The sequence below is a fragment of the Vanellus vanellus genome, assembly GCF_965231255.1.
Source record: "Vanellus vanellus genome assembly, chromosome: 10".
NCBI classification, from domain to species: domain Eukaryota; kingdom Metazoa; phylum Chordata; class Aves; order Charadriiformes; family Charadriidae; genus Vanellus; species Vanellus vanellus.
Window position 1 is genome coordinate 386840 of NC_138915.1, and position 25756 is coordinate 412595.

The window sequence follows — 25756 nt, forward strand, 5'->3', positions numbered from 1 at the left end:
GCACCTAAGGGGAGCCGAGAGGGATGGCAGGGAGGTCCGCAGCCCCTGCGCGCTGCGAAACTACCCCGGCTGCCCCTCGGAGCGGGGGGCAGCGCTGCGGCAGATGCGGCGTGGCTGTGCCGTGCCTGCTGGGGAGCGCGGGCTGCTGCGCCAGGGACCGGCGGTGATGGAGGGCACCGGTGCGGTCACAATCCTGTGGGAAACTGTGGGATTGTGTCATTGTTCAGCGTGCTCTGGGATGCAGCCTGCGGTGGGTCCGGGGGTTATGCCCCGTCTTCCACTGCAATGGGATCTGTTCGGTGACTAGTAGCTGCTCGTTTCTGACCCGCTGTGCGCGCTCAGGACCTGCCTTGCTTGCGTGGTGTTTAATCCCCATCCTGGCACGAGCCATGGGAGGCGGCGGATGGTGTCCTGCAGCAGTGTAGCCTCACTGGTGTCCTGGTGATGGCCTGGCTTTGATCGGAAGACTTCTCGGTGGCAGGGGAGCGAGGCAGGGCTGCTCCCGGAGGATGCTGAGCGTTCGTTGCTGGTGGAGCACCCCGTGATGTGCCACGAAGCGCGAGGGACCACCGCTGTGGGTGTTCGGTGGCATCCAGAGGGTGGGACGCGGGGGCAGGCGGTGGCTCTGCCATACCGGTCCCCTCTGCGTGCCGGAGCCGGGATGTCGCCGTGTAGAGTGCGGCACTGCCAAACGCCCAGAGTGTTTGGGGCAGCACCGAGGGGTGCGCCCGAGCTGGGGGTGCCGTGCCCACGCACCCCCCGGTCCCGTACCGCGGAGCCGTCCCTGCCGCCTGGGCTGGATCTGGCCTGGATGTGGGGGACACATCTTTCCAAGAAAGCGGAGTTTAGTGCTTGCGGGTGGGTGTCCCGCAGCGGCGATAGCAGCAACACAGTGGGAACATCCAGCTCCTACGAACCTAGCACTGCTTGCTCCCTGGTGGTCAGGGGTTTGGGAGGTGGGGTCTGTGCCCTGCGGCGGGTGCGTGCCCTGCCTGCTGCCCGAGACCCAGGGGCAGCTCTTGGGCTCGCTGAGCGCCGTGCTGTCAGCCCCGAGCGTGGCAGGGCAGCGGTGCAGACAGCGCTGAGATTATTTTGCAGTTGTAGGTGGAATACAGCTGGGGAAAAGCTGAGCCAGGTGAATTGGAGTTTTTTTCTTTTTTCTTTTTTTTTCTTTTTTGAGATGAAGGCTAAAATTGCTTATGTGCAGAAGTGATTGAGGGCTGGAGAGCAGTCTCCAAAGGGATGCTAATGGATGTGAGTCACCTCGGAGTGCAGGAGCGTTTCGCCTTGAAAGACTTCAAATGACCTGTTTAATGCGTTGGAGAAACGTCCAGGGAGCGCCGAGGTCCCCTCATTCTGCGGGGCTGGGAGGGGGACTGGGAAATGTGGTGCTCGTACAGAGCGCTCCCACGGGGCCGGTGTAGGAAAACGGCTTAAAAAAACTGCCGTGATTTGAAAGCAAGCCTTGGTTTGTGGCTCTCTGAAATGAAGAGGTGGTAACTGATGGAGCAGAGCATCCCTGACCTCTTCTGGCCGGGCTGCGGCGGGAGCAGCGGGGGCTGAGCTGGGTCCCACCGTCCCTGCGGGAGCCCGGCGGCAATGGGGCAGATTTCCCCTGGGTTTGCCCGTGGCGGGTCCGGTATGGCGTTGCTGGCTGTGCCGTGCTGGAAGCAAAGCCGTGCATGGGCGCAAATTCCATCCCCAAACCTTCTGCCCTGGGCCCCCCGGCGCGGGGTGCCGCAGCCCCCAGCGTGAGCCCGGCTGGTGCCCGCAGGCGCTTACTCTGGGAAAGGTGCATCTCCAAAACATGGCCTCCTTTTGCTGGGGGAAGCCTGAAACGGCGAATTCCCAGTCCGATCCCTCGGCTGCCGTGGCATGTTGCTCCCCCCTGTGTTGAACAGCGTGTGTCTTCCAGCCCAGTCACACCAGTATGGGCGCCTCTTCCTGAATATGGCGAGGGGGGGAGGGTGTGAAAGTCCAAAATATCTGCTACCTGCGTTGTTTCTGCATTGGGGATTAATGCTAATTATTCCCCCATTGTCTTCAGTTCCTGCAGGAAGCCTTGTTTATCTTACCCGCCTGGCCAGGAATGCGGCCCCCAGGAGCCTGGGCGGATATATTTAAACTTGTGCGGAGCAGCACAATGGCCTTTGAATTTCCCGACTCCGTGGCATCTGTCGGCAGCGCGGCCTCGGCGGTTTTGGGGTTTGGAGGCTGGAGCGGCGCTTGGCCGGGGCGTCCCGGCAATGCTCTGGGCTGCCTCGTGCAGCCTCCGCTTGTGCCGGCATCTCTGTGGGGGGGTCGGAGCAGCCTTTTCCCACTGGCAGCGACTCGGCAGCAACGCGGGACTGGAGCGGCGGCGTCTGCAGCTTGCGTTCGCAGGGGCTGCCGCAGCGCCGTGGCACACGCACTCCTCGGAGCTGCTCGCCGGGGATGTGCCGGGGCTCTCAGCGGGCTGAGGCGGTGGCGGGAGCCGTGGTCCCGGTGGCAGTTCGCAGCCCGTTTGGAGCCGTGCCTGGCTTGCGTGGCCCCGTCCCAGTGGGGGCTGCCCGGTGCGGCGCGGGTCGGGGGGATGCCAAGCACCGGGCTGGCACGCTCGGGCTCTGTGCCTTCACTGGGATGGGGCTGTGCTGTGCAGGAGGAACCCCTTCTTAGAGGATCTCTCTTTGTTCTGTCCCCCAATAAACGTCCCTTCGGTATGAGCCTTGACATTTGCACAGCACGAGGGTCCCTGGAGAGCAGCGGTGACGGGCCGGCTCCTCGCCATGCCACGCTGGTGTTGCAGCAGTGCCGGTACTTCCCAGGTTTGGGTCTGTCTCTTCTCCTGGCTCTGTCCTGCAGTGGGCGTTGCCATGAGCTTTGTTTCTCAGCACCTCTTCAAACCCCCCTCTCCCATGGGCGAGCAGCGCCGCCGTCCTGCCGTGAGACTTGGTGGCCTGGTAGGAGGCACTCCGGAGTGGTGCTAATGCCGGCGCGGTGCCTGGGGCGCAGTCCCCAAAGGATGCTCAGCCCCCGGTATGGCGCTGGGGCTGCGGACATGGGGGCGGGCTGCTGCTTCTCCAGCCTCCGGAGAGACTGGGGGGGTCACCCTCGAAATACTCTTCTCCTTGGCCACCCTGCCGCGCCGGGGGCAGCCGGGCATTTACTGCGCTGCCTCACCTTGCTGCTGGCGCGCTGAGGGAGCCGGGCTTCGCCGGCGCGGGGTGGCGTGGGGGCTCTGCTCGCCCCGGAGCTGATGGCTGGGGGACCTGGCACTGCCCGACATGGTGCCACATCTGTGGGGTCTGTGCCTGCAGCCCCCCTCTGCCGGGCTGGTTGCCCCTCTGCCGGGCTGGTTGCCCCTCTGCCGGGCTGGTTGCCCCTCTGCCGGGCTGGTTGCCCCTCTGCCGGGCTGGTTGCCCGCCTGTGCAGCATCCATCTGGAGGATAAAAGCCGTGACTTGCTCTTGAGCCCAAAAGGTTGTTCCAAAGCACCGGCTGGTGCTGTGCTGCCGCTGCAGCTCTGCCCTCCCCTCACCGGGCCGGGGGCCGCCGGTGGGACCGGCGCTGCATTGCAGGCGGTGGTGGAGGGAGAGGGGACGGCTGCGGAGCCGCGGGGTGCGCTCGGGGAAAGGCTGGGAGCAAAAAGCTGCCGCCATGTGTGGTCTGGCAGGAGCCAGCCGGGCACAGGTCTTTTTTTTGGCAGCTGCTGGTGCTGACACGAGTGTGGTGTTTCGCTCACCTGCCTTCCCGCAGCCGCTGGCCGAGCCGGGCCGCGGGGGGGGCACCGATAGACCGTGGTGGCAGGAGAGCAAATGACCGCAGGAGAGGTGAAGGAGGGACGGGCGGTGGGGGGATGCGGGGCAGGGGAGGGAGGCTCTGCGGGGGGATGGCAGAGCTGCCGGTGCCGTGGGAGCGGTGGATGTGCCAGTTTGGTGGCCAGCCAAGTCCCCAGCTGCTTTTTCTCAACGACCGGGCTGGAAGTGGCTCGCTCGCTTCTGCGCCGGTCTTGGGAATCGTGGGAAGGTGGGGGCCGCTCCTGCTGCAGCCCTTGGAGCCGGGTGCCCGCAGATGTCCCTGCGCCGGCACCACGGGCTGGGGCTGCCCGGCATCGCCGTCACCCTCCGGCTGCGGGGCTCCGGCCCCGGGCTGCGGTGGTGGCCGCTGGGTTGTGGCAGAACCCTACGGCAGGGGAGGCTGGGACGGACGGACGGACATGGCACAGTGCATGGAGAGGAGGTCTGCACTGGGCTGCTGCCTGGGGGAGGGTGAGCCTGGCTGCCGCAGCCCCGGTTTTGCTAATTGCCAGAGCACCGGGGAGCTGCGGCGTTCCATGGGAATCCAAAGTGACTGTGCTGCGCTCCGGGAGCTGCCGACTCGGAGGGGACCAGCGAGACGCCCTGCGCCTTTGTGTCTCCTGCCAGCCCCCCGGCCACCGAAGGAGGTGGCAGGGGCAGGTTTCCACGCCGCGTCTGTGGGAACGGCCCCGTAAGGCTGCCGGAGGGTGATGTGCGCCGGCGCTGCGTGGGCTTCCTTTGAACCGCTCCCACCACTGAGAAATCCGTACGGCGCGACTCTGCCGCGCGCGGCTGCGAGAGCTGGAGAGCAAATTGCTGGAAGTCTCTCCCTGATCTGCCTCGCATGTCGTTAAACTCCCAACGGCGGATCCCGCGGGAGCCTCTGGCGGGCGCGTGCTGTGCTGGGGTCCCGGGGGAGCGCGCGGGGAGCGCGGTGCCTCCTGCGCGCTGCTGAGCCGGGCGCCGCTTGCAGGAAAGAGGTAAAATCTTCCCTTCCACCAGTGTGTAACCGGAGAAAAAACAGATGAGCCGTGTTTGGTGCCTGCCTCTCTGACGGTTTGGAGGTGAATGAGGTCTCTCCCCAGGGGAGACCTCATGGGCTTTGCCAGAGCGTCCCTGCCCCGTGCGGGTACCCAAAGAGGAGCCCCTCGGAGCTGCTTCCGCTCCTCCGCAATGCGAGCGGTGCCGGGCTCTGCCGAAGGCTTTCCTCCACCCGCAGAGGGCTGCGGTGGATGCTGGTGGGTCGGGGGTGCTTTCGGGATCTCCACGACACGCAAGCGAGGTGCTGCAAGGCTGGCGCCGACCGCGGTGGGTGGGCAGCACGGCTTGGCGATGGCTGCTGTGCACCGCTGTGCTTCGTCCTGCGCTGCCGCCCTGCCGGGCTGGACAAAGGCGGCATTAGCCGCTGGTGGTTTAACACTAGGCAAAACAAAACAGCCCCTCTTGTCACGAGCCCACCCCCCATCGTGCTTTCCGGCCCGCGGGAGCGTGGCTCGGCGCTTCCCACCGGGCGGATCGGAGGCGGCGGCAGTTGGGAAGGTTTCATGGCATTGCCCGAATAAATAGTGTAATCAATTGATTTCTGCACAGCTGTAGAGGTATTATCAGCCACCAAAACCAACGGGAAACGCTCGGCTGCGGCGCTGGCGGGAGGGGAAGGACGGCGGGGCGCGCCGGGGCAGTGCCGGCCGGGGCGAAGGCTGCTCTGCGCAGAGGAGCTACAGAAATCCCGGGGGGTGGCGGAGGCTCCTGGAGCTGCTTGATGAACGGAGCGATGTTATCGGGGAGAAATGAGAAGGGGGGATGGAAAACATAGCGCCCCGAAGCAGAGGGCTGGAGGGCAGCCGGCAGCGGTGCCCGGTGGGATGTGCTGGACCGTGCTGCTGCCGGCGTGCCCGGTGTTGGACGGTGCCTCCCTCCCCGCTACTAAGGCTCGTGCAGAGCTCACACGTTGGGAATGATCCTCTTTTTAGGGTGGGGGGGGGAACCCAACCAAAACTAGCTGTGCAGGCTGGAGGGCAGAGGTGTTTAAGGGGCGCCCCGCCGGCGGTGCCGGGCACGGAGCCGCTCCGGGAGCCCTTCTGTGCCTGGGGAGCGCCGCGCCGGCACCAGCGTCATTTGGGAGAAGTTCCGGAGAAAGAGGGTGTTGTGATGAAGCAGAACGGTTTCATCCCGTCAGTCAAGACAACGTCGGCAGCGTGGTGTCGGAGACGAAATTCCCCAGGGGAATAAGGTACTGTGCGAATGGGGAAATTAAAGAGCGACACATCACCAGCGCCCGGTGGGCTCCGGCCCAGGCGGCTCTTCCGGAGGAATTTAGCAACGCGGCGGCTGAGCTGGCAGCGAAAAGTAATCTCTCATTAACAGCAACTGCTGATGGGCGCACAGCCTCCTCTGCTCTGTCCTTAATTTAAAGAGGTACGAGAGGAACTGTGGGAATTACAGAGCAGCCAGCTTTATTTTAGCACCAAGCAAATTGGCTGAGAAAATAATTAAAGCTCATGTGGAAACGCCTGCGATTCAGTGTGATAGATTAAGGACAACGGCGTACGGCTTTTATACAGGAAATCCAGTTTAATCAGGGGTGGGGTGGGTTTTTTTTCTTTTTTCAGTGTTGCGATAAGGTGATTGGGGAGAGCAGTTGGGAGATGAATTATCTGGATTTTCAGAAAGCCTCGGACAAATTCGCTGAGTTATTAAGGAAACTGTTAAAGCAGGAGCTGTGGGAGGAAAGGCCAACCTCTCTCCGATGGTTTCAGGTTTACCGGGAGGAAGGAGCAGCGAAGAGGCGCGTGCTGCAGCGCCGGCCTGGCCGAAGGATGCTCTTCACGGGCTGCGGCTGTGAGCTTAGAAATTAGCGTTAAATATGCACAGCAGCTCCACACGCACCAGCTTACCGAGGTTGCGAGTCAAGCACAGAAGGATGAGGTGAGGCTAGGTCCGCATTGGCTGCGTGAGCCTCATTGCCTCCTCTCTCGCCCTCGAGCGTCTTCGTTAGGTAGGAAGCCCTTGCTAATTACACAGTCGGGGGCTATTTTTCCTCTAGGACCCCCGTTTCTCTTGGGACAGATGTGTCCCAGGGGCAAATTTGGGGCCGTTCGTGGGAAGGGGTGATGTTTGCAGGAGCAGGGGGGGGGATGGGGGGAACCCCCTCTCCCCGTGACACCGGGAGCGGGTCCCCGCTGCGGCGGGGGCTGCGCTGTGCTGCCGCGGCTCTGCGGGGAGGGGACGCGGCTGCTGGATGGGGCTTTCTGTTTTTCCCTGAACAGCGATCCAATTTCGAGCTAATTTTCCCAAGGACAACAACAAGCACACAGACAACTGCTGCCCAGATTTTATATCCTGCTGTCGTGGAGCCAATTAAGGAAAGGGTTGCCATATTTTAGTTTTGGTTTGGTGTTTCTTTTTTTTTTTTTTTTTTAGCGTACGGGTGGAGTAACACAGCTTTTTTTAAGCCTCATTCTTGGAAGTGGCTGAGCAATTTGGGCTGGAGTTTTTCTGGGGGGAAAATAAAATGAAAAAGGAGGAGGAGGAGGGGGGGGGGGAAACAAAGGGGAGTGTGGAGGAAGAAAAAGCATTTAAGAATGAAAGGTTGGCAAAGCGCTGCCCGGCTTTGGGGCTGGGGGGGACCCGGAGGAGCTTTGGGTGGACTTAGCAAAGACTGGTAAAAGCGAGGGCTGGGGGGGAGAACGCGACCCGCAGACGTACGGCGTTGGGTTTAAAAGCCTGGGTGGGCCTCTGGGAGTGTGGGGGCTGCTGTGCCCGGCCGGGCGAAGGCGGTGCTGACCGGGCACAGGGCGCCTTGACCTGTCACCAGCCCGGGGTAGCGCAGGCAAACGCTGGGTGGGAGTGGGTTTTCTGGCCTGATAGTCCATCCGCAGGTGTACGGTAATTGTACGCCGATGCCTGGAGAGCGCCGGGAGCTGCCTGCTAAATGAATCAAACCCGTAAGTGGCGGGGCTGGGGGGAGCTGCTGGCAGGGGTGGGAGGACCCACCCGGAGGTGTAGTTGTGGCCGAGGCCGAGACACGAAAAGGAATTGCAGCCGTTGGTTTTGGGTGCGGATACAGTGCATCATTGTCCCGGTTTGAGGTACCCGAACTTCACGGCACGGTGCTCGCGTGGCGTGGATGTGTGAGCAGGAGCTGTCTCGCACCGGGAGCCAAGGGGGTTTTGAACAGAGCTCAGAGTAGCACAGCCCATCCTGTTCCTCTGCATCAGCCACGACTCGTCACGGGGGTCGTCTTCATCCCTGAGCGGGAGGCGCTGGGTCTCGGCCGGCGCGTCGGTGCGTGTGGGTGCCCGGTGGCGCAGCCTCCGCCGAGGGGGGCGGAGGGTCGCGGGGGTTTACGCCAAGTGCTGCTGCGGAGGTTTGTCCTTTGGGAGGAGGAGCTGGGGTGCACGTGCCATCCCTGCGGCGGGGCTGGCACGGGGGCTCCGGGCGCTGGCACCCCGCGGGCTCCCCCCGGCCCCAGCGGTGACCCTGGCGAGGATGCAGCAGCCGTGGCCGTGCGCGTCTCTCCTCTCCCGGGTTTGTCCTCTCCGTGAGTTGTGCCTCCCGCCCTGCCTCTCAGCCGGGAAGTGCAAGCGGGGGCGCCTGGAGAGGTACGGGGGGATGTGGCACCCACAGGGATGTGTGGCACCCACGGGTCTGCACCCACCCCCAGCACGGGGACCGCTCACAGCCATGCGGGCGGCTGCTCTGCCCACCTCTCGTCCCTGCGCAGCCTGACCGTCGGCGTCGCGGGTGCCCACCTAAAGCCGCCCCTCGCTGCCGTCGTGCCGAGCGAAGGCAGCCCGCGCACGCTGGAGGGACGCTGCGTGCCTCCCGCCCGGTGCTACGCAATGGGAGAAATCCCACCCAGGCGTTTCCACGGCGAAAACCTTTGGTTTTACGTTGCTGCTGCTTTGTTGAACTGCTGCTTCTCGTCGCCGCAGCCCTGCGCGGCCGCCGGGAGTTTCCCCAGGGGTTGGCAGGAGCCCGGCTGAGCCTTGGGCACGAGTGACACAGGGCTGTTTGTAAACCGTGTTGGTATTGTATAACTTCTATATTTAGGGAGTTAATGACTCTAAACAAAGCAGATTTTAATCTAATCAGCTATTCCTCGTGCCACGTCAGTCCTGGACATCAAAGCCAACATCAAAGCGAGAGGCATGAAAGGCTCCGGCGGCAGCGCCGACTGCTCGCCCAGGTGCGCCGCTGAGCGAGCGCCGCTTCTGCTCCGGCCCGGCCGGGGTTTGGAGGCCCCGATCCGTTATCTCAGATCTGAAGGATGTCGTCCCAGCGAGGAAAACAAGATTAACATAAGAATGGCCCTCAGGAACAAAGCAAAAGGGCCGTTTAAACTTTCTGCATCGTTTCCCCAGAGGCGGTGCGGTGCGGGGAGCTGGGCCCAGGGCAGACCGGCCCGGCCACGAGCGGCACTCGCACCGCTCCGCGGGGCTGTTGGGGAGCATCTCCCACTAAGCCTTATTTTTAAGTTGTTTTCCCGGTGTCAGTCAGACTCTGAAACAAATCCTGTTCTTGTCCTTTGTTTTTCTTCCTTTGTGTTTTCTGGCCAGCGAGAACCCGCGGGTGGATGGGGGGGAGAGGTGCTGTGCTCCCCGCGCTGGGGCTGTACGTGCCGCCGGCAGCGTCGGGCTCTTACGGCGAGGCGGCCGCTCTACCTGGAGCCTCCCGGCAAAGCCAGGGACCAACCCTGGCTCACAGGCAGTTTGTAAGGATTTTGAAGCATCCCCCAGTGCCAGGGAGGCGCCGTGGCCGCGGTGATGGTGATGGGGGCGTTGGGGCTGTGCAGCGGCAGCCCCTGGCCCCGGCAGGCCGGGAGCGCGGCGGGGAGCGCGGCAGATCCGGCGCGTGGCTGCTGCGGAGTGCGCGAGAGCTGCCGGGCGGGCGGCCAGGAGCTTTCCTCCCCGCCGCTTCCCAGGGCCGAGAGGGGCTCCCAGGCTCGAGAGGAGCTGCGGGGGCCGCAGGGAGGGAGCTCTGGGGAGCCTTCGCGCTCCTCAGCTGGTTTTGATGCAGCCGATTTTCCCACTTTCTCTCTTAGAGAATAAAAAAATGAACATATATAAATGTGTGCAAGGCTGCCTTTGGGCAGGCCTCGATCAGTTTGCTGCAGCATTAACGTACCTAAATACCCAACTGCTTGAGTTTAAGTCCCCCGAGCCGGTGCAGGGAAGAGCTGCCCATCTCCTCCGGGCGGTTGCCGGTCCTATTTGGGGCGATTGGGACGAGCCGGCGCGATGGGCAGCGCCGGGCGCAGGCGGGTCCCAGCAGCCCTCCTCCCGGGACGGACCGCCGGTGTCCCCGTGCCACGGCTGGGGACGCTGCCCGCACCGTGCACAGGTGAGGCGGGGGCCGGCCCTGGCGCACGCCGCCGGCACTGGCGTCGCTCGAGGCTCTGAGGTCGCTTGGCGGGAGGAGGTGGATCGGAAAACACCTGGTGGGAGGTGGGACCGCTCCTGCCGCGCCGGCTCCGGGGATGCTGAGCCGCAGGCGGTGGCTGAGCCCCGCTGCCACCTCCCCTGCCCACCCTCGGGGCTTCTGGGGGCTCCTGCGGCCTCGGGGCGGGCGGCCGGACTCGCTGAGGCCAGAGGAGTCCAGAGCTGCGTGTGGGGACCGGTCCGGAGCGCAGGTGAGGGAGGAGAGGCTGATCCATCTCCTGATGCTCTTAATGGGGTGCGCTGAAGAGGCGCAGCTTTGGGCCAGGGTCTGCTGCCCAGGCCTTGACGCTGGGGGGCTTTTTGGCACCTGCAGACAGCAGAGCAGTGCTGAGCTCAAACCTGTCCCAACGTCCCTCACGCAAAGCCCGCACTCATCGGTGCGTGGGAGCGGGACGCCGTAACACCCGGCGCGGCGCTTCGTGCAAGCGAACGGGGGGAGAAGCGCTGTGAGTGTTGGGGAGGGATTGCTGCGTCTGTAGCTTGAATGCGGCATCCAGGAGGTGTCATGGGTGACGGTGGCCGGTCAGTGGTGGCACAGGGGTGGCGATGCGCAGCGGGAATGGAACAACCGAAGGAGCCGGGGCAGTTGGCGCCGGGGGGTGACGGCGTGCCGTTTCCCCTGGGTGCCTGCGGCTGCTGCTGCGTGTCCCTTCCTGGCTCTGATTTAATTAGCACGCACAGCCGCGTCCCTGGCGAAGGCCGCTGGGATGTGGGCTGGAGAGAGGGGGGCACTTTGGGTCTTTGGGCTTGAAAAAGAGAAGGTGAGGGCTTGGGGATAGGCGTGGTGGTGACCGGGGTGGTGACACCCAACAATGCCTCTCCCACCGCCGGGGCACCGGCAGCAGCGTCGCAGCCCGTTTGCCTTGTCGGTGTCCCCCTCGCCAGAGCCCCTCTCGCCAGGAATTTGGAAAATTTGGCCCTTCTTTGCTTCCTTGGCTGGGAGCTCCTCCTGCCCACCTCTGGCTGTCCCCTCCGGTGCGGAGTGTCCCCCGGGAGGGCTCAGCTCCTGCCGGCACCCCCCAGCGCCACACGGCCGGACCCTGCCCCGGGAACGAAACGCTCCCTCCCCGGCGGGAGACATGCCCAGCCGGTGTCGACCTGCCACGGTGGCACGCGCATCCGGAGCAGAGAGCAGCTCTTCGGGTGCCTTCCCGCACCGGCTCCCCGCGGGGACGCAGCGGGGCTGATTAATTGATTGCTCAGCGCCGGAGGCGAACCAGCAGAGCCGGGGACAGGGGGGGGTGCCGCAAAGCCCACCCCGTCCCCCTCCACGCTAATTAGTCCCCATCACCGCGGCATGGGAAGCGTGTCGTTTCTCTTCCGAGCGCCTGCCGGGCTGTTATCCCCTTCCCCTTTTCGTTTTGGAGACCCACCGGGAGCCGGCGCGAGGCCTGGGGGTGGGCTCCTGCCGGTGCCCGCGGTGGGTTTGCCGGGGCTCTGGTTCAGATGGGGGGGCCGGCGTGCCGCCCCGGCGCCTGCCGCTTCTCCTCCAGCGCGCACAAAGACCTGTGGGGAGAGGCAGCGGGGTGGCTGGGGGGCGCACGGCGGGACGGCGCTTGGGAGCACGCCGGGACGCCGGCAGAGGCCGAACAGCGCCCGCGGTGCCACTCGGTGCGCTGCAAAACCGGAGCTTGGAAGCGGCGCGACGGCGGCGTCGGTGGGTTGCAGGGAGCCCCTTTCCAGCCTCCCGCGGGGGAGGCGATCTAAAAACCAGCGTCTCGTCTGCCTCTGGCCGGGGTTGGTCGGGGCGTCCCGGGCGCTGCGGGAGTGCAGCGGAGGACAGCGCAGGGACGGGCGTTCGCAGGCGGTGGTTTTGCTGCTCCTCAAAGGCGACGGCCGGGAGGAACGCAGAGCGGGGGGACGGTACGTGAGAGCTCCGGACGCGCTTTGCTCAGAGTTTCCAGGACGTGATTCACCTTTTCCCCTTCCCCGAAAGGCGACGGGGCTGTGTAGCTGCTAGAGGGGATATTTGGAGGTTTGTCTTTGTGCGGCAGAGCCTTTACGTGTGGGAAACCAGCGCGGCCCCCCGCGCCTGTCCGGGGCAGCGCTCGCTAAAAGAAGCACGAAATCATGTGGTTTCTGCTGGTTTTGTCTTCAGCCGCAGAGTGCGAGCCCTCAGGCCTGGCTGGGCAGGGAGGTGCTGGAGAGGACCTTGCTGCTGCCCCTCCTCCCTTCCCTCCTCTTCCACCGCAGCGCCGGTCGAGCCGGTGGCCCGGCTCCGGTGGACGATGGTGAGATGCTCCAGCCACGCCGGTGCGCGTGCCGGAGCCTGGCTGGGCTGTAGGAACAGCGTTGGGGTGCAAAGAGTGTCGGGGTGTGGTGGGGGTGATGTGTCCGACCGCCCCGGGCACCTGTTTCTGGTGGAGCGGAGCTGCCCGGGAGAGCCGTGGTCTCACCTCTCCGCTCTCCCCTCTCCCAGGTACCACACCACCTTCCCCGGCTTTTGATGCTGAATCAGGATCGTTTTAACTAAAGATGGAAACACTGGAGTCAGAATTGACCTGCCCAATCTGCCTGGAGTTATTCGAAGACCCTCTCTTGCTGCCGTGCGCCCACAGCCTCTGCTTCAGCTGTGCCCACCGCGTCCTGGTGTCCAGCTGCTCCTCCAGCGAGTCCATCGAGCCCATCACCGCCTTCCAGTGCCCCACGTGCCGCTATGTCATCTCCCTCAACCACCGGGGCCTGGAGGGCCTCAAGAGGAATGTGACCCTGCAGAACATCATCGACCGCTTCCAGAAGGCGTCCCTGAGCGGCCCCAACTCCCCCAGCGAGAGCCGCCGCGAGAGGACGTACCGCAACAGCCCTACCATGTCCGTGGCCGGCGAGAGGATCGCCTGCCAGTTCTGCGAGCAGGATCCCCCGCGGGACGCGGTCAAGACGTGCATCACCTGCGAGGTGTCCTACTGCGACCGCTGCCTGCGGGCCACCCACCCCAACAAGAAGCCCTTCACCAGCCACCGTCTGGTGGAGCCCGTGCCCGACGCGCACTTCCGAGGACTGACGTGCCTGGAGCACGAGAACGAGAAGGTGAACATGTACTGTGTTGCTGACGACCAGCTCATCTGTGCCTTATGTAAGCTGGTGGGCCGCCACCGGGACCACCAAGTGGCATCCCTCAGCGATCGCTTTGAAAAGCTGAAGGTAAGCACCCGGCGTGGGCGCAGGGGCTGCTGTTCGCCCTGGGGCGGTCGTCGGAGCAGAAGCTGGTTCCAGATAGCCCAAGCGGCACCTCTTACTTAAGCCAAACAGTTCCTGCAAGATGTGTGGGCTGAGGATGGAGCTTGTGGGCTCCTCCAGCGCCCCGGTAGCAGGAGCCTGAGCCGGGTCTCACTTGCTTGTGTCACACTCTGAGGGTGGTGAGCCCCTGGCGCAGGGTGCCCCGAGGAGCTGTGGCTGCCCCATCCCTGGGGGTGGTCAAGGCCGGGTTGGACGGGGCTGGGAGCGACCTGGGCTGGGGGGAGGTGGCCCTGCCCGGGGCAGGGGTGGCACTGGATGGGCTTTAATGTCCCTTCCCACCCAAACCCTTCTGTGGTTCTGTAAGGCAGTGATGGAGCTCCCCTCTGCTCCCCGAGCACCCCAAGCTCCTCTGTCCTTCACTCTCCTGTGGGACCTCAGCGCTATGGCTCGTTGCAGATGCTATCCCTGGTGTCACCGGCCTAAGCGGCCCTCTGTGTCTCCCGGGGGGACCATGCCAAGGGAGGGACCTTCTCCACCTTGTGAGGTGGCTGGAGGCTGACCAGGATCTGGAGGCTTCTGAAGATCCCCCCGTGGTCCCGTGCCGGGGGTCTCCCTTCCCCCTGCCTCCTGCCGCGGCCAGCCATGGCGGCCTCCCGAGGTGGGGACCCGCTCCTCTACGACCGCCCGTGTTCGCCATCCTCATTTCCCCCAAACTGAAGCGGCAGAAATGGGCAGTCACCCTCCGGCCCCCTTCGCTCGTAGCACGGATTGATCCGAACTGAATTACGGTTCTGCTGCTCCTCCGGCAGGAGGCAGCGAAGGTCCCGGGGATCCCCCCGGAGCACTTTGAAGCTTAATTTTTATGCGGTGGCTGTGGTTGTACTGGATGTCGTGTGAACCCGTATGGATGATATTTGACCTATTTAAAGTTAGAAATCCCTCTCTGTCCCCCGTGCATTCCGCATGAGTCTGCAAAATGGGTTTAATTCCTTTTTTCAATAATAAAAAAAAAATAAGATCTGGCTGGTTCCATTAGAGGTGACAGCAGTGAGGCTGTAACCGTGGCAGCAGTCATGTTCCATTATAGCCCTTCTCATGTGTTTCCAGCAGCTTCTTCCTTGGTCCTTTCTCCTTTAATGTTCTGGGCTTGTTCTGACCCAAAAGTGCTTTTCTTGGCTCTTTGTCTTGTTAATATTTTGCACAAAATCGATTTGTCTGCTCTTGTGTTTTTTGAGGGCAGAAGGAATGCTTCTATCACTCTAGCAAAAGTACAGATGACTTTTTGACTTTTTTTATGTGCAGGCAAGATTACTTTTTCCTCTCTTTTTTGGGGGGGGGTGGTTTTTTTTTTGTTGTTTGTTTGTTTGGTTGGTTTTTTTTTTGTTTTGTTTTTTTTTTTGAACAAACTGATCCCTGGAAAGAAATCTTTCTAGATGTGCAGCTCCGTTTCCTGGGCTGGTTTCCCACCTGCCCTTCTCCAAAAACCTCCCAGACCCGCTGTGACTTGCCCAGTGATGTGACCGAAACACCTGCAGCGCAGGAGGAACGTGCCGTCGGGTGTCCGGGCTGCATTTCCGTCTCCCCCCGCGCCTTGCGGGAGGTGCTGCCCGCCGGTGCCGGTGCCCGCGGAGCGCCCGGGCTGCCCGGTGGCTGCTGTTTGCCGGGCGCGGAGCGGGATGCGCCCGTCTCGCCTGCGCATCGCCCCTCACCTAAGCAGCTTCCCCCGGTGCGCGGAGCAGTGCCAGCAGCCCGGTCCTTGGGCCAGGACATTCTTTTTCCATGAGGAAATGTCTCAATTAGCAAATTGGAAACCTTAGAAAGAAATGACCGTGTATGTTTGCACGCAATAAAACCCGGGGATAGAAATTAAAACCCTTTTAATATTTCCCCCCTGGTCCGGCCCATGTCAGCGAGCCAGGCAAATTCATCCGAAAAACTCTCGACAACCTGAATCGCTTCTTCAACCAGACACGTTTTGCAGGTTGCCAGAACACCTTTTTTTTTTTTTTTTTTTTTTTCCCTTTTTTCCTTTTTTCTTTTAAATAACAGTCTTAAGAGGTTTTGGAGGAGGAGGGCAGCTCTCCTCTGCCAGAAGCATTCTTTCTGCGCTGTTCGTCCTGCCCGGCTGCGGTGCGGCGGTGGGAGCCGGGGCGAGGGGCCGCGTCTCCCCGCGGTGGGAGATGTGCCGTTCCTGCAGGCACTGCCCCCGGCGCGCGGGGACCTCGCCTCGGTCTCCGCCATCCCTGCCGTCACTTGGGCTTTTTTGGCATGGCGTTTTTCCCGATGCGCTCCCTGCACTGTGAGACCTGCGGGCGATCGATGGGGAGCTTTACCGGCAGAGTCAATATCTGCAGTAGTATTTGCGTCGTCTCCCCGGGACAGCCCCGCTCTGTCCGGCCGACCCCAGCGTGTGCTCTGGCAGTACGTGAAATCCTCGCAACTGTCTCAAATGCTTGAAATCATTAAAAACGCGCTGGGATGGCAGCGCTGGCGGGACGCGGCCGATGGAGCTGGCTGCTCCCCCCGTGCCCCCCGGCAGGGCTCTGCCCCTCTCCCCCCGTCGCTCCCTGGTCGCTGTGAGCCCCCGCGCTGCGCTTGGGCGTCCAGCGCTGAGCGCTTGCTCTTAATCTGCGGCTTTGATCCCGTAGCTAGAGCGAGCTGGAAATGCCTTTCAAGTTGGGTTGGTTTTTTTTTTTTTTGATGGAAAATCGGGTTTTGAACTGAGTAATTTCATTTTGTCAAAGGGGCTGTGCTTTCTGCAAAAATCTATGGTGGGGGGATTTCCGCCCCCCCTTTAGAAGAGCTGGGTGCCTGATGACCGCACTGACCCCGGAGGGCTCCCGCTGCCCCCTCCCCTCCGCCGCTGTTTGACATCAGAGATCTCCCGTGCCAGGCTGCAGCGGGGCTCCTCCGCGGAGGCTCTGCCAGGGTCTGTCCGTACCCTGTTGTACACCTCGGGGTGTTTTAGGAACCATCATTAATCCCTTTAACGCGTATTACGGCTCTTTATTTTGTGCATCTTCAACTCCGCCTGTCTCTATCGGGAGGAGGCCGGCAAGCGCCAGCAGCTTTCCTGAGCTGCGGTGGATCCGGGTCGTGACCGTGCGGGCTGAGGTTCTGCCCCGTGGCCGCTCACACAGCGCCCGTCGCTTTGGGGTAAAGGAGTCCTTGCGCTGGGCACGCGGCTCTTTGCCCGCGCGGAGCTCCGCACACGGTTCTTTCCAGCCCACGCGTTGGCTCCGTCTGCCGTGCGCCGCCCCTCGGACCCCTCCCACAGCCGTGGGCGGCAGCGCCGCACACCCCAGCGGTGCGCCGGGACAAACCGCGGTGATCTTCAGCCCCGGCTGGCCGACCCGCCGGATTTCCTGCAGCGAAAGCATCATCGCATGTCTGAGACGGAGAGAGAGGGGCTCCGGGCTCCGCTCCCTCGCTGCGGGGCAGCAGCCCGGGTCGGGCGGCACCGGCATGTCGGGGGGACGGGGCGGGATGCCGGGCAGGACGGGGCGGAGGTCGAAGCGCTGGCGTGGGGTGGGAGCGTGTCCCGCAGCTTTGCAGGGCTGGGATGGATGAGCGTTGTCCTGCTTCCCCGGGAAGGCTCTGCTTCCAGGGCTGTCAGCTGCGGAGACCACGGGGGAAGAGCAAAACAGCTCTTTGGGTAGGAAAGGGCTTCGGAATGGGGTGGCGGTTTCCCAGCCCTGGGCTTAAGCGCTCGGAGAGCTGCGGATGCGGGAGCTGTGCTGCAGCACGGGGGTGTCCTGGCGGGGGTGAGGACAGGGTGATGCGAGAGGGACCCGGAGGGAGGGCGAGCGAGAGCTGTGGTGCTTTTCAGGGGTTGGATTTCCCCCCGTGTTTTCTGCTTGGTTCGAGGTTTCGGCGTTTGCTCGGAGCGAGCTCTCGGAGCGGCTGCTGCCGCGGCGTGACCTGCGGCACCGAGACCTGTGCTGAAATATTCATGTGTAATCCTGTGCCGACAGAGACTTTTCTTCCACCAGCAGAAGTGCTTACCTTGTGCTGCCGCCTCTTATTCACGTCCAGCTGCCACGGGCAGAGAAAGAAGCGCTCCCTCCCTTCTCCCTCACCAGACAGGGGGGCATGGACGGTAGCCGTGGGGAGAGGCTGTGGGCAGTCACAGAATCACAGAATGGTTTGGGTGGGAAGGGACGTTAAAGCCCACCCAGTCCCCCCCCTGCCCCGGGCAGGGCCCCCTCCCCCCAGCCCAGGTTGCCCCAAGCCCCGTCCAACCCGGCCTTGAACACCCCCAGGGATGGGGCAGCCACAGCTCCTCGGGGCACCCTGCGCCGGGGGCTCACCGCCCTCAGAGTCAAGAATTTCTTCCTCATATCTAATCTAAATCTCCCCTCTTCCAGGTTGAAGCCATTCCCCCTCATCCCATCACTCCATGCCCTTGTACAAAGTCCCTCCCCAGCTCTGCTGGAGCCCCTTTAGGCACTGGAAGGGGCTCTGAGGTCTCCCCGGAGCCTTCTCCTCTCCAGGCTGACCCCCCCCAGGTCTCTCGGCATCAGCTGGCCGCGCAAGCAGAGCCTTGGGAGGGGACCCGTGCTGGGCTCTTTGGCACGTCACAGGTTAAAGATTCGTTTGCTGACATAGTTATGCCTGTGCCGGGCAGGCGGGACCAAAGTCACCATTGCATGTTTGGAGGCATCTCCGTGTCTCTTGTCCTCTTGCAGCTCACCATAAAGGTCGCTGGCTGCCCGAAATCCCCCTGGCGTGAGCTCCTGGTGGGCCGCCCGAGCGTGTCTTTGGGGTGTGCGCTGCTCGGCCTCCCGCTGCCGCTCCTGCGGTGCGGAGGCATCGCCGGCAGCACGGGCCGGGCTCGCTCGTTGGCGGCGTTGGCCACCGCTTCCCCACCCTGATGCCATGACTTTGGCTATGAGTACTCAAAGTGCATCGGGGTTTTGGTGCTCGTTGTCCCTCTCTGCGTGTTCAGGAAGGGGGGAGATGTTGAACGCGATCGGTGGCAAAGAAGTCCGTCGGCTCGGCTTGCTGTCTGAAAATCGACATTAAAGATCAAATTAAAAATGTATGTAGATTAAGAGCAAAACTAATGGCCTGACCTAGATAAAGCGAGCGCCTAGGACAGCGGCGCATTATCTGCCGAGTAAAATCTCAGCCAATTATGAATTCAGATTGCTTGAAAGTCGTAATTATGGTCTCCTCTGGGGAGCGGTGCCCTGCCCCGCGTCGGGCCGTGCTGGCGCTGGTTGCCGCCGCGCCGGGGCCGGGTGTGAGGCGATGGTGCACCGCGACTTCCCGGGCGGGAGGGATGCAGCGGGAACAGCCGGTCTTGGAGGGCTCTGTCCGGCTCCTCCCGTCCACCGCTGGTGGTGGAAGGAGTTTGCAGGGAAAGGATTTTGCCTTAATTATTTGCTTCTCCATCGGCTCTGTCGTTCCCTTTGCGGGAACCGGCTCAGAGGAGGCTTTTCCTTTGCTGATGCTGAGGCTCCTGCTGATAGACAGGCTGGAAATACCAAAAAAAAAAAAAAAAAAAAAAAAAAAGGATGTATTTTGATTTTGTAACGCTTTTGTATCAGGTCTTTGCTGAAGGAAGAGCAGTAAGCCGGGTGGAGCGCCCATCGCCTGTTACGCTTCAGAGGGGTGTGCTGCCTCCGGTGGGTTTATGTGAGTGGGACTCAAGATTGACAAAAAAACCCCAAGAACCACCTCCCTGTGCTAGACAAATCGTATGCAGAAAGCTGATCGTTATTCCAAGGCTCTTCAGAGAGTGGTGGGGTACAAAAATGAGGAAAAAAAACCCAACCCAACAAACCAACCAAACTTCCTCCGCGCTGCAATCTGGGGCTGCTTCGCCTCGGGACTTGTGAACGTGTTCTCACTTGCGCTGTGTGAGTCACTGAGATTGCTGCTTAATTTATAATTTACTGTACTGCCATGGGGCTGAACTGATTTTCTCTATGCATTTCCCCCACACCAAGAAGAGTTAGCTGGGAACGGGGGTTACCGTTGTGCCTGCTGTGACTCCCACCCCGGCCGCGGGGGGCTGTGACCGGCAGACGTGTCGGCGGCAGTGCTGCGGGATGGCGCCCTGCACCAGCCCCAAACACGCTTCTGCTGCTTCTCTTGGAGCCGCGCTCAGGGCAGGAGATGCCCACCCAGCTGAGGCTCGCTTCGGGCCACCCGCCCCGCTGCTCTGGGGACCCTGCTGGGCTGGCGGGTGGTCTGCGGCCACGCTGGCAGGGGGGTCTGAGCCCCCCTCGGCCGCAGCCCCGGTGGTTCGGGCTCACCGCGGCGGCTGCAGCGCCGGTGCAGGCGAGTCCGTCCCTGGGGGCTGTGCCGCAGAGCCGGGTGCCTGCCAGCGCGACCCGCTGGCGCTGGGGGCATCGACGGGCGTTGTGGGGCAAGCGGAGCCCCCGCCGCCGTGCCAGCCTGCGCCTCAGCCCTACCTGCCCGACCTTTGGCTCTCAGCGCGCCGCTCCGGGCACCTCCGCTCCCCGGCAAGCGCCTGAGGCTCTTTAGCATCGGCTTCTCTCTCCGATGGCGGGGGGAAGAAACCCACAGCGTGGTTTTGTTCTCTGGGGTTGAGTTTGCAATGTCAGGGCAGGTTATACGGGATGGCTCTGAGCAGGGGAGACCTGTGCTCCGAAGGGGGGTCCCCAGCGCAGGGCACTCGTTCCCATCGCCGTGTTTGCGGCGGCGGCCAAAGGCCTTGCAGCCCAGCGAGCACTCAACGGACGTTGGAGACGCGCAGGAAACCATCTTGCCTTGTCCCTGGGGCAGGTAAAGGCTTCAGCCCTCTGCTGGGTTCCCGTACCTCCAGCAGCTTTGGGTGCCGCGCAGCGGCAGCCGGCCGTTGCCGTGGCTTGGATGCCAAAACTGCAACCAGTTGAGGACCCCGTATGGGAAACTGCACGAGGTCGGGGGGGCGCTGTGCTCGTCCCGTGGAGGGGACGGTCCCCGCGCCCTGGCGCGCTGTCCCCGGGGAGGCGGAGGCTGCTCGGGCGCGGGGCAGCTCCGTGCGCCGGCGGTCGTAGCCGCGGAAATAAGGCTGCCAATAAATAAAGGCTGAACGTAAGGCGTGGAGCTCTGGCCCCGCTTTTGGGTGTTTTGGCACGCCGGCGGGAAGCGTCAGCAGTGCGGGGCAGCAGGGACGTCTGCACCTCGGTCTGTCCCCCCTCGAGCCGCTGCCGTGGCCTCGCAGAGCCCACAGGAGGGTCACAGGCACATCTGGGGAGCACAGCTGGGGCTGGCGTCACCTCCCCACCGCCGCCTGCACCACTTTTGCTCAGATTTCACCGAAAACGCCTTCGTGGTGCGCCGGCGGGAGCGGGTGGAGGCACGGCGTTGCTCCGGCCGTGGCATTTACCTACGGAGCAGGAGCGTGTGGCAATACGGCGTTCTCCTGCCTGCCGTGCCCTGCCATAGGAGAGGGACCAAACCGTGCCCCGGGGTCTGAGGTGGATCCCAATTTAAGTTTTCCATCGGCACGGAGGACGCATGGAGGTGTTGGTAACTGTTTAACTACTGGTCATTCGTAGGTCACGGGGACCAGAAATCAGCCCTGAGTGTGAGGAACCTTTTCTTCCCCAGAAATTTGCTTTTTGGGGAGGGTTTGGATTTTTTATTTTTTTTTTTTAAATTAAGCTATTATGGATCTTGAGATAGCAGACCTGAGAAACTGCGTTGGTGAGATTAATCTCTCGCTTTGTCCAAACTGCGTTCACATCCAAGCTGATTTCAGTGTTCCCATCTCAAGAGCAGCTGGAGCTGGAAAATGGCAGTGCAAAGCTGTGCGAAAATCACTGGACGACGCTGAGTTTGGGGTGAGGCTGAAGGATTAATCCGCAGCCGTCGTGTCCTGCGGGACCGCGGGCCAGAACTGAAGGCTGTGGAGGAAGCAAGATGGTAATCACATGAAGTTGTTTTTAAATAACGGGTGTCACCTTTTATTAAAGTCCCCCCCAAATGCCGTAACTTCAGAAAGCGGCCGGTGGTCAGTCCGTTCCCCTGCTGCGTCCGTCTCAGGCGGTGGGAAGCGGTGAAGGTGGTGGTTGAGGATGTGAATGAATTTCACCCTTGTTGGGCTCTATAAGGCAAAATTCACGGTTCTTATCAGCCGTGTGAGCGCAGAGGGTGGGGTGTGAGGGCTGAGGGGCGCGAGGCGGTGGGCGCGGGACGCTGCCGGGGAAGATGCTGGTGGGGCTGGTGGGCTCGGAGACTTGGCTTGTTTGGGGAGGACGAAGCCAACAGGGAACACACCAGCGACCCGCTGCCTGGCGGCGCTCGGTCCAAACCCCTCGGTTAAGGGATGTGGCAGAAGGTGAGCGGCCGTGCGCGGGACGGCGAGGCCAGGGGGGCAGGGGGAGGTGTCCAGGCAGCCGCCCTGGCCCTCCGGCCCCTCGCTTTGGGAGACGTCTCCCTTGGGGAGCTGCCGGCTTTTGATGGGAGAGGGGCTGCCGAGCGCCTCAGACAGCGTCTTCCCTGCGCTGGCTTTCGGGATGGTCTTCAAAGGCTGCAGCTGATTTGAACGCCGCGTCTCCGCGCTGCTGCAGGCAGCTGGTGCCCGTGCCTGCCGCAGCCGGCCAGCGCGGGGGCTCCTCCCGCCTTCGGCGCTGCAGCCGCAACGCGGCGCATGATGTTCTGCAAAAGCAAAAGGAAGAGGAATAGAATAAAAGCCCCCGAACCTTTTGCCCTCGTTATCAGCAACGCGCTCGCAATGAGCCCGTGTGGCCCGTGCCTAAGGATGAGGCCGGAGGATGCTCAGACCGCGTTATCCCTTGTGGGGACAGCGCTAATGTCCCCGTGCCGTCCCTTGCTCTCCTTACGAGTAGTATTTGCAAGGGTGGTTTGCTTTAATTTTAATTAGCCACTGCCCCCTGGGCTGCTGGCGAGGTGCCGGCGTGGGCAGTGGTCAGAGGAGGGTGGGAAAGCGCCGCCATGGGACGCCGAGGGCCGTTCAGCGGGTCCGGGGGCTGCCGTGCCTCTGGGGCCGCTTCCCCGGCGGACAACGGCGTGTTTTGCACCGTCGGGGTCTGCGCTGTCTTGCGATGCTGCCGGGCACCGAGAGCTCGAGGATGCTCTTTTGAAGATGTTTTTTTTTTTTTCATTACTCTGCAAATAAACAGGGCTGGAAACACCATGTTTCCACCCCGAGCGGCCCTGCGGCACTGCCATCGGGGGCGAACGAGGGACGAAAACACGTCCAAGTTACCGAAGGGGGACGGGGAATTTTTTTGGCAGAAGTTGTTGCACCGGTAAATTAGAAATGAAAAATTTATGAGCGTGTCAAATTGTATGACTGCAGCAGCTCCAGATCGGTAGGTATTAAAATCTTGCTTAACTTTATGCCTTATGATGATTGACTCTTACACGGCGATTAGTTGGGTGGGAGTAGCGCGTGCGGAGGTGCTGCTCGTCCCCCTTGCCTGTGCCGGCGGTGCTGGGCAGGACGCGGAGGGAAATGCCGGCGCTGGGGGTATGTGGCTTCCCGATGGGAAGGGCTTGTGGAGGAGCTGGGGTTCATTGCAAGGGAAGGAGCTTTCGCCCTGCAGCAAGAACCCGGGCTGTGAGGCCCTTCCTGAATGTTTTCTTGCTCGTGTCCCAGACCTTGGGGCTTCAAGACCGCCAAGCAAATTAGTGATGAGCAGGAAACACTCTCTGGTTCTCGCTGCCTCGGAGAGGGATCTATCCCTGGGCTTTGGGAGGAGGGAGGTGAAAACGAGCAGGAAAATGTTAGACAGCAGCATCTCTCATGAGACCCCACCTGGGGTACTGCCCCCAGCTCCGGAGCCCTCAGCATCAGAAGGACACGGAGCTGTTGGAGCGGGGCCAGAGGAGGCCCCGGAGCTGCTGGGAGGGCTGGAGCCCCTCTGCTGGGAGGACGGGCTGGGAGAGGTGGGGGGGTCAGCCTGGGGAAGAGAAGGCTCCGGGGAGACCTCAGAGCCCCTTCCAGTGCCTAAAGGGGCTCCAGGAGAGCTGGGGGGGACTCTGGGTCAGGGAGGGGAGCCGTGGGACGAGGGGGAAGTGTTTTACACTGAAAGAGGGGAGATTGAGATGGGGTATTAGGAAGAAGTTGTTGGCTGTGGGGGCGGTGAGCCCCTGGCGCACTCCCGAGGAGTTGTGGCTGCCCCATCCCTGGAGGGGTTCAAGGCCGGGTTGGACGGGGCTGGGAGCGACCTGGGCTGGGGGGAAGGGGCCCTGCCTGGGGCAGGGGGGTGGCACTGGATGGTCTTCAAGGTCCCTTCCAACCCAACCCAATCTATGGTTTTATGTGTCCTGCTTGGGAGCTGGGCTTTCTGTGGTGGCCCAGGGTACGCTAGGACCTCATCCCTGCCTCTGACCTGGCTGTGGCTACCTCTCCATGCCCTCTCCTGGGTCACCTGGCCCCGCCGTGAGAAGCGAGGTGGGTCGTAGAGGACCCTTGTGCCAAGGGTGGAGGTGGGTTGGTCCAGGGCATCCTGTCAGACAGCGCTCTGGTGGCCTCCGCTCCGGCCTGGGCCTGGGAGGTGCTGCCCTGTTGGTTGTGTGGTGGGTTTTACCCCTCGTGCTGTTTTGCACATGGTGGCTGCTCTGGACCCAAAATAACCCGTTCAAACACTGCAAAAAATGAGGTCTTAAGCATCTGCAAAGTCCAACTGTGGCTTTTACTGGGCTCCTCTGCAGCTGGTCCGGTGTCCCTCAAAGAGGCTTATGGGCGAGGTGACAGGTTTAGCCGTTGAGTTTTCAGCGCTATTTCTGGAGAAGGGGAATAATCTCTGCGATCTAATACTTAATACTACTTTCCAGCATAAACAAATCTACGCCGGTCCTTGAGCCACGGCCCTATAGTTTTTCAAGCCAATTTATGTTCCCATCAGACCTAATCTTTGTTCCAGCCATCCCTTGTCACGTGATTTAAGGGTTTTTTTTCCCTTCTGTCAACAGATTTGTTAACAATACAGATACTTTTATGTTACAGGTTTGGGGTTTTTTATAGCATCACTCTGGGTGCCTCAAATCTGTGTTATCTTTTGCAGTTTCTAAATTTCCATTTAATCCTGAATTTTCTCTGCACGTACTCCCGCTGTTTCTCTGCAACATAAACTCTTGCAGGAAAAACTTACCCCCTCGCGCCCGGCGTCCTTCCCAGAACAGGTGCTTTGGTTTCCTGACTCAACTGCAAGCCGTTATCTTTTCGAGGTTTCTGTTTTGTGATGTTTTTAAGGGTGTGAGCTGAACTTCGGCTCTTTCAGCTCTGCATGAATAGGGTTTTTTAAATAAAAATAAAAATAAAAAAATAAATAAAGGGAATCAGTGCAGCTGCAGATGCCGTGGGAAGTCTCCGGCGGTGGAGGATGCCCTGGGCGGGGTGATGCTCCTGGGGAGCTCGGTGCTCGGGCACCTTTTCTGCCTCTCGCTCCCGTTCCTCGGGTTCCTGTAGGATGGTTTGCTCCTTGCGGACCTGCACCTCACCAAGGGCGGGACACTATTTACGACTGTTTATTCGCAGCTATTCTGCAGCGCTCCTGCTTCCAGCAGCCTCGCGCTACCTGTGCCTTGGATTTTTTGCCTTATATTTCTGAGCTTTTACTCTGAATTTTCCACTTCGCTTTGAGGCTGCGGTAACCCCGTCCCTCACAGCTTGCCCTCGGTACGCCCTGCGCTCTGCCCTGCTCCCACGGCGTCTCCCGAGCTGTCGGCAGCGCGGTGCCCCGCGTCCCCGATGCCACCACCACCGCCTCGCCCGGGCGCCCCGCGTCCTTCCGCGGCCCAGGTCTGTCACGGGGTGCTCGGCCGGGGGGGGAAATTGGTCTTTTTGGACTTGGAGGTGTGTTTCCCTTGCGACACTCGTATCCCAAAGTGTTTCCCGCAGCGTTCGGCGGTCGGTGTGGCGTTCTCCGCCCTTCGCGGGAGGCTGTTCAGCAGCTCAGGGCTCGGGACTACCCTCCCTGGCAGGTCACCCTCTGCGTGGACGGCCTCAGAAGGGGCTGAGTCTCCCCACTCCCCCCGCTGATGGCCGCGTTTCTGCAGAGCCCATGGCTGACGCGTTTTCTCCTGTTTTGGGATTTTCCCCGCTTTCTGTTGCCAGCGCAGCGCGGTGACCTCAGCCGTGTGGGTGACAAGCGCTGCCTGAAACCGCCCCGTGGTGGGATGGGGAGAGGGCTCGCGGGTGCTGGTGCTGGAAGGCAGTGCGGTGTGAACACTTTCATTTGGGGAAGAAAAAGTCCATTTTCTCTTAAAAAAAAAAAAAAACCAACAAAAAACCAACACAAAAGTGCTTAGCCAGCAGTTTTGGAGAGCGTTGCCCCACGTTCCTCCCGCGCGGGGCGGCTGGATGGTACTGCTGCCCAGGAGCACCGCTGCCAGGGTGGCATGGGGCTGGGTGTCCCCAGCGGCTCCCGGGGGG

The 25756-nt window shown here is 61.9% G+C and overlaps 1 protein-coding gene across 1 annotated transcript in view; it reads left to right on the top strand.

Annotated features, from left to right (window-relative positions):
• MID2 (midline 2) overlaps window positions 1-25756 on the top strand; it is a 109341-nt gene that overhangs the window by 10426 nt on the left and 73159 nt on the right. The window contains exon 2 of the mRNA XM_082488080.1: window positions 12638-13359. Coding sequence (XP_082344206.1) covers window positions 12694-13359 — 666 coding nt within the window. The 5' untranslated portion in view covers window positions 12638-12693. The remainder of the gene's footprint in view (window positions 1-12637; window positions 13360-25756) is intronic.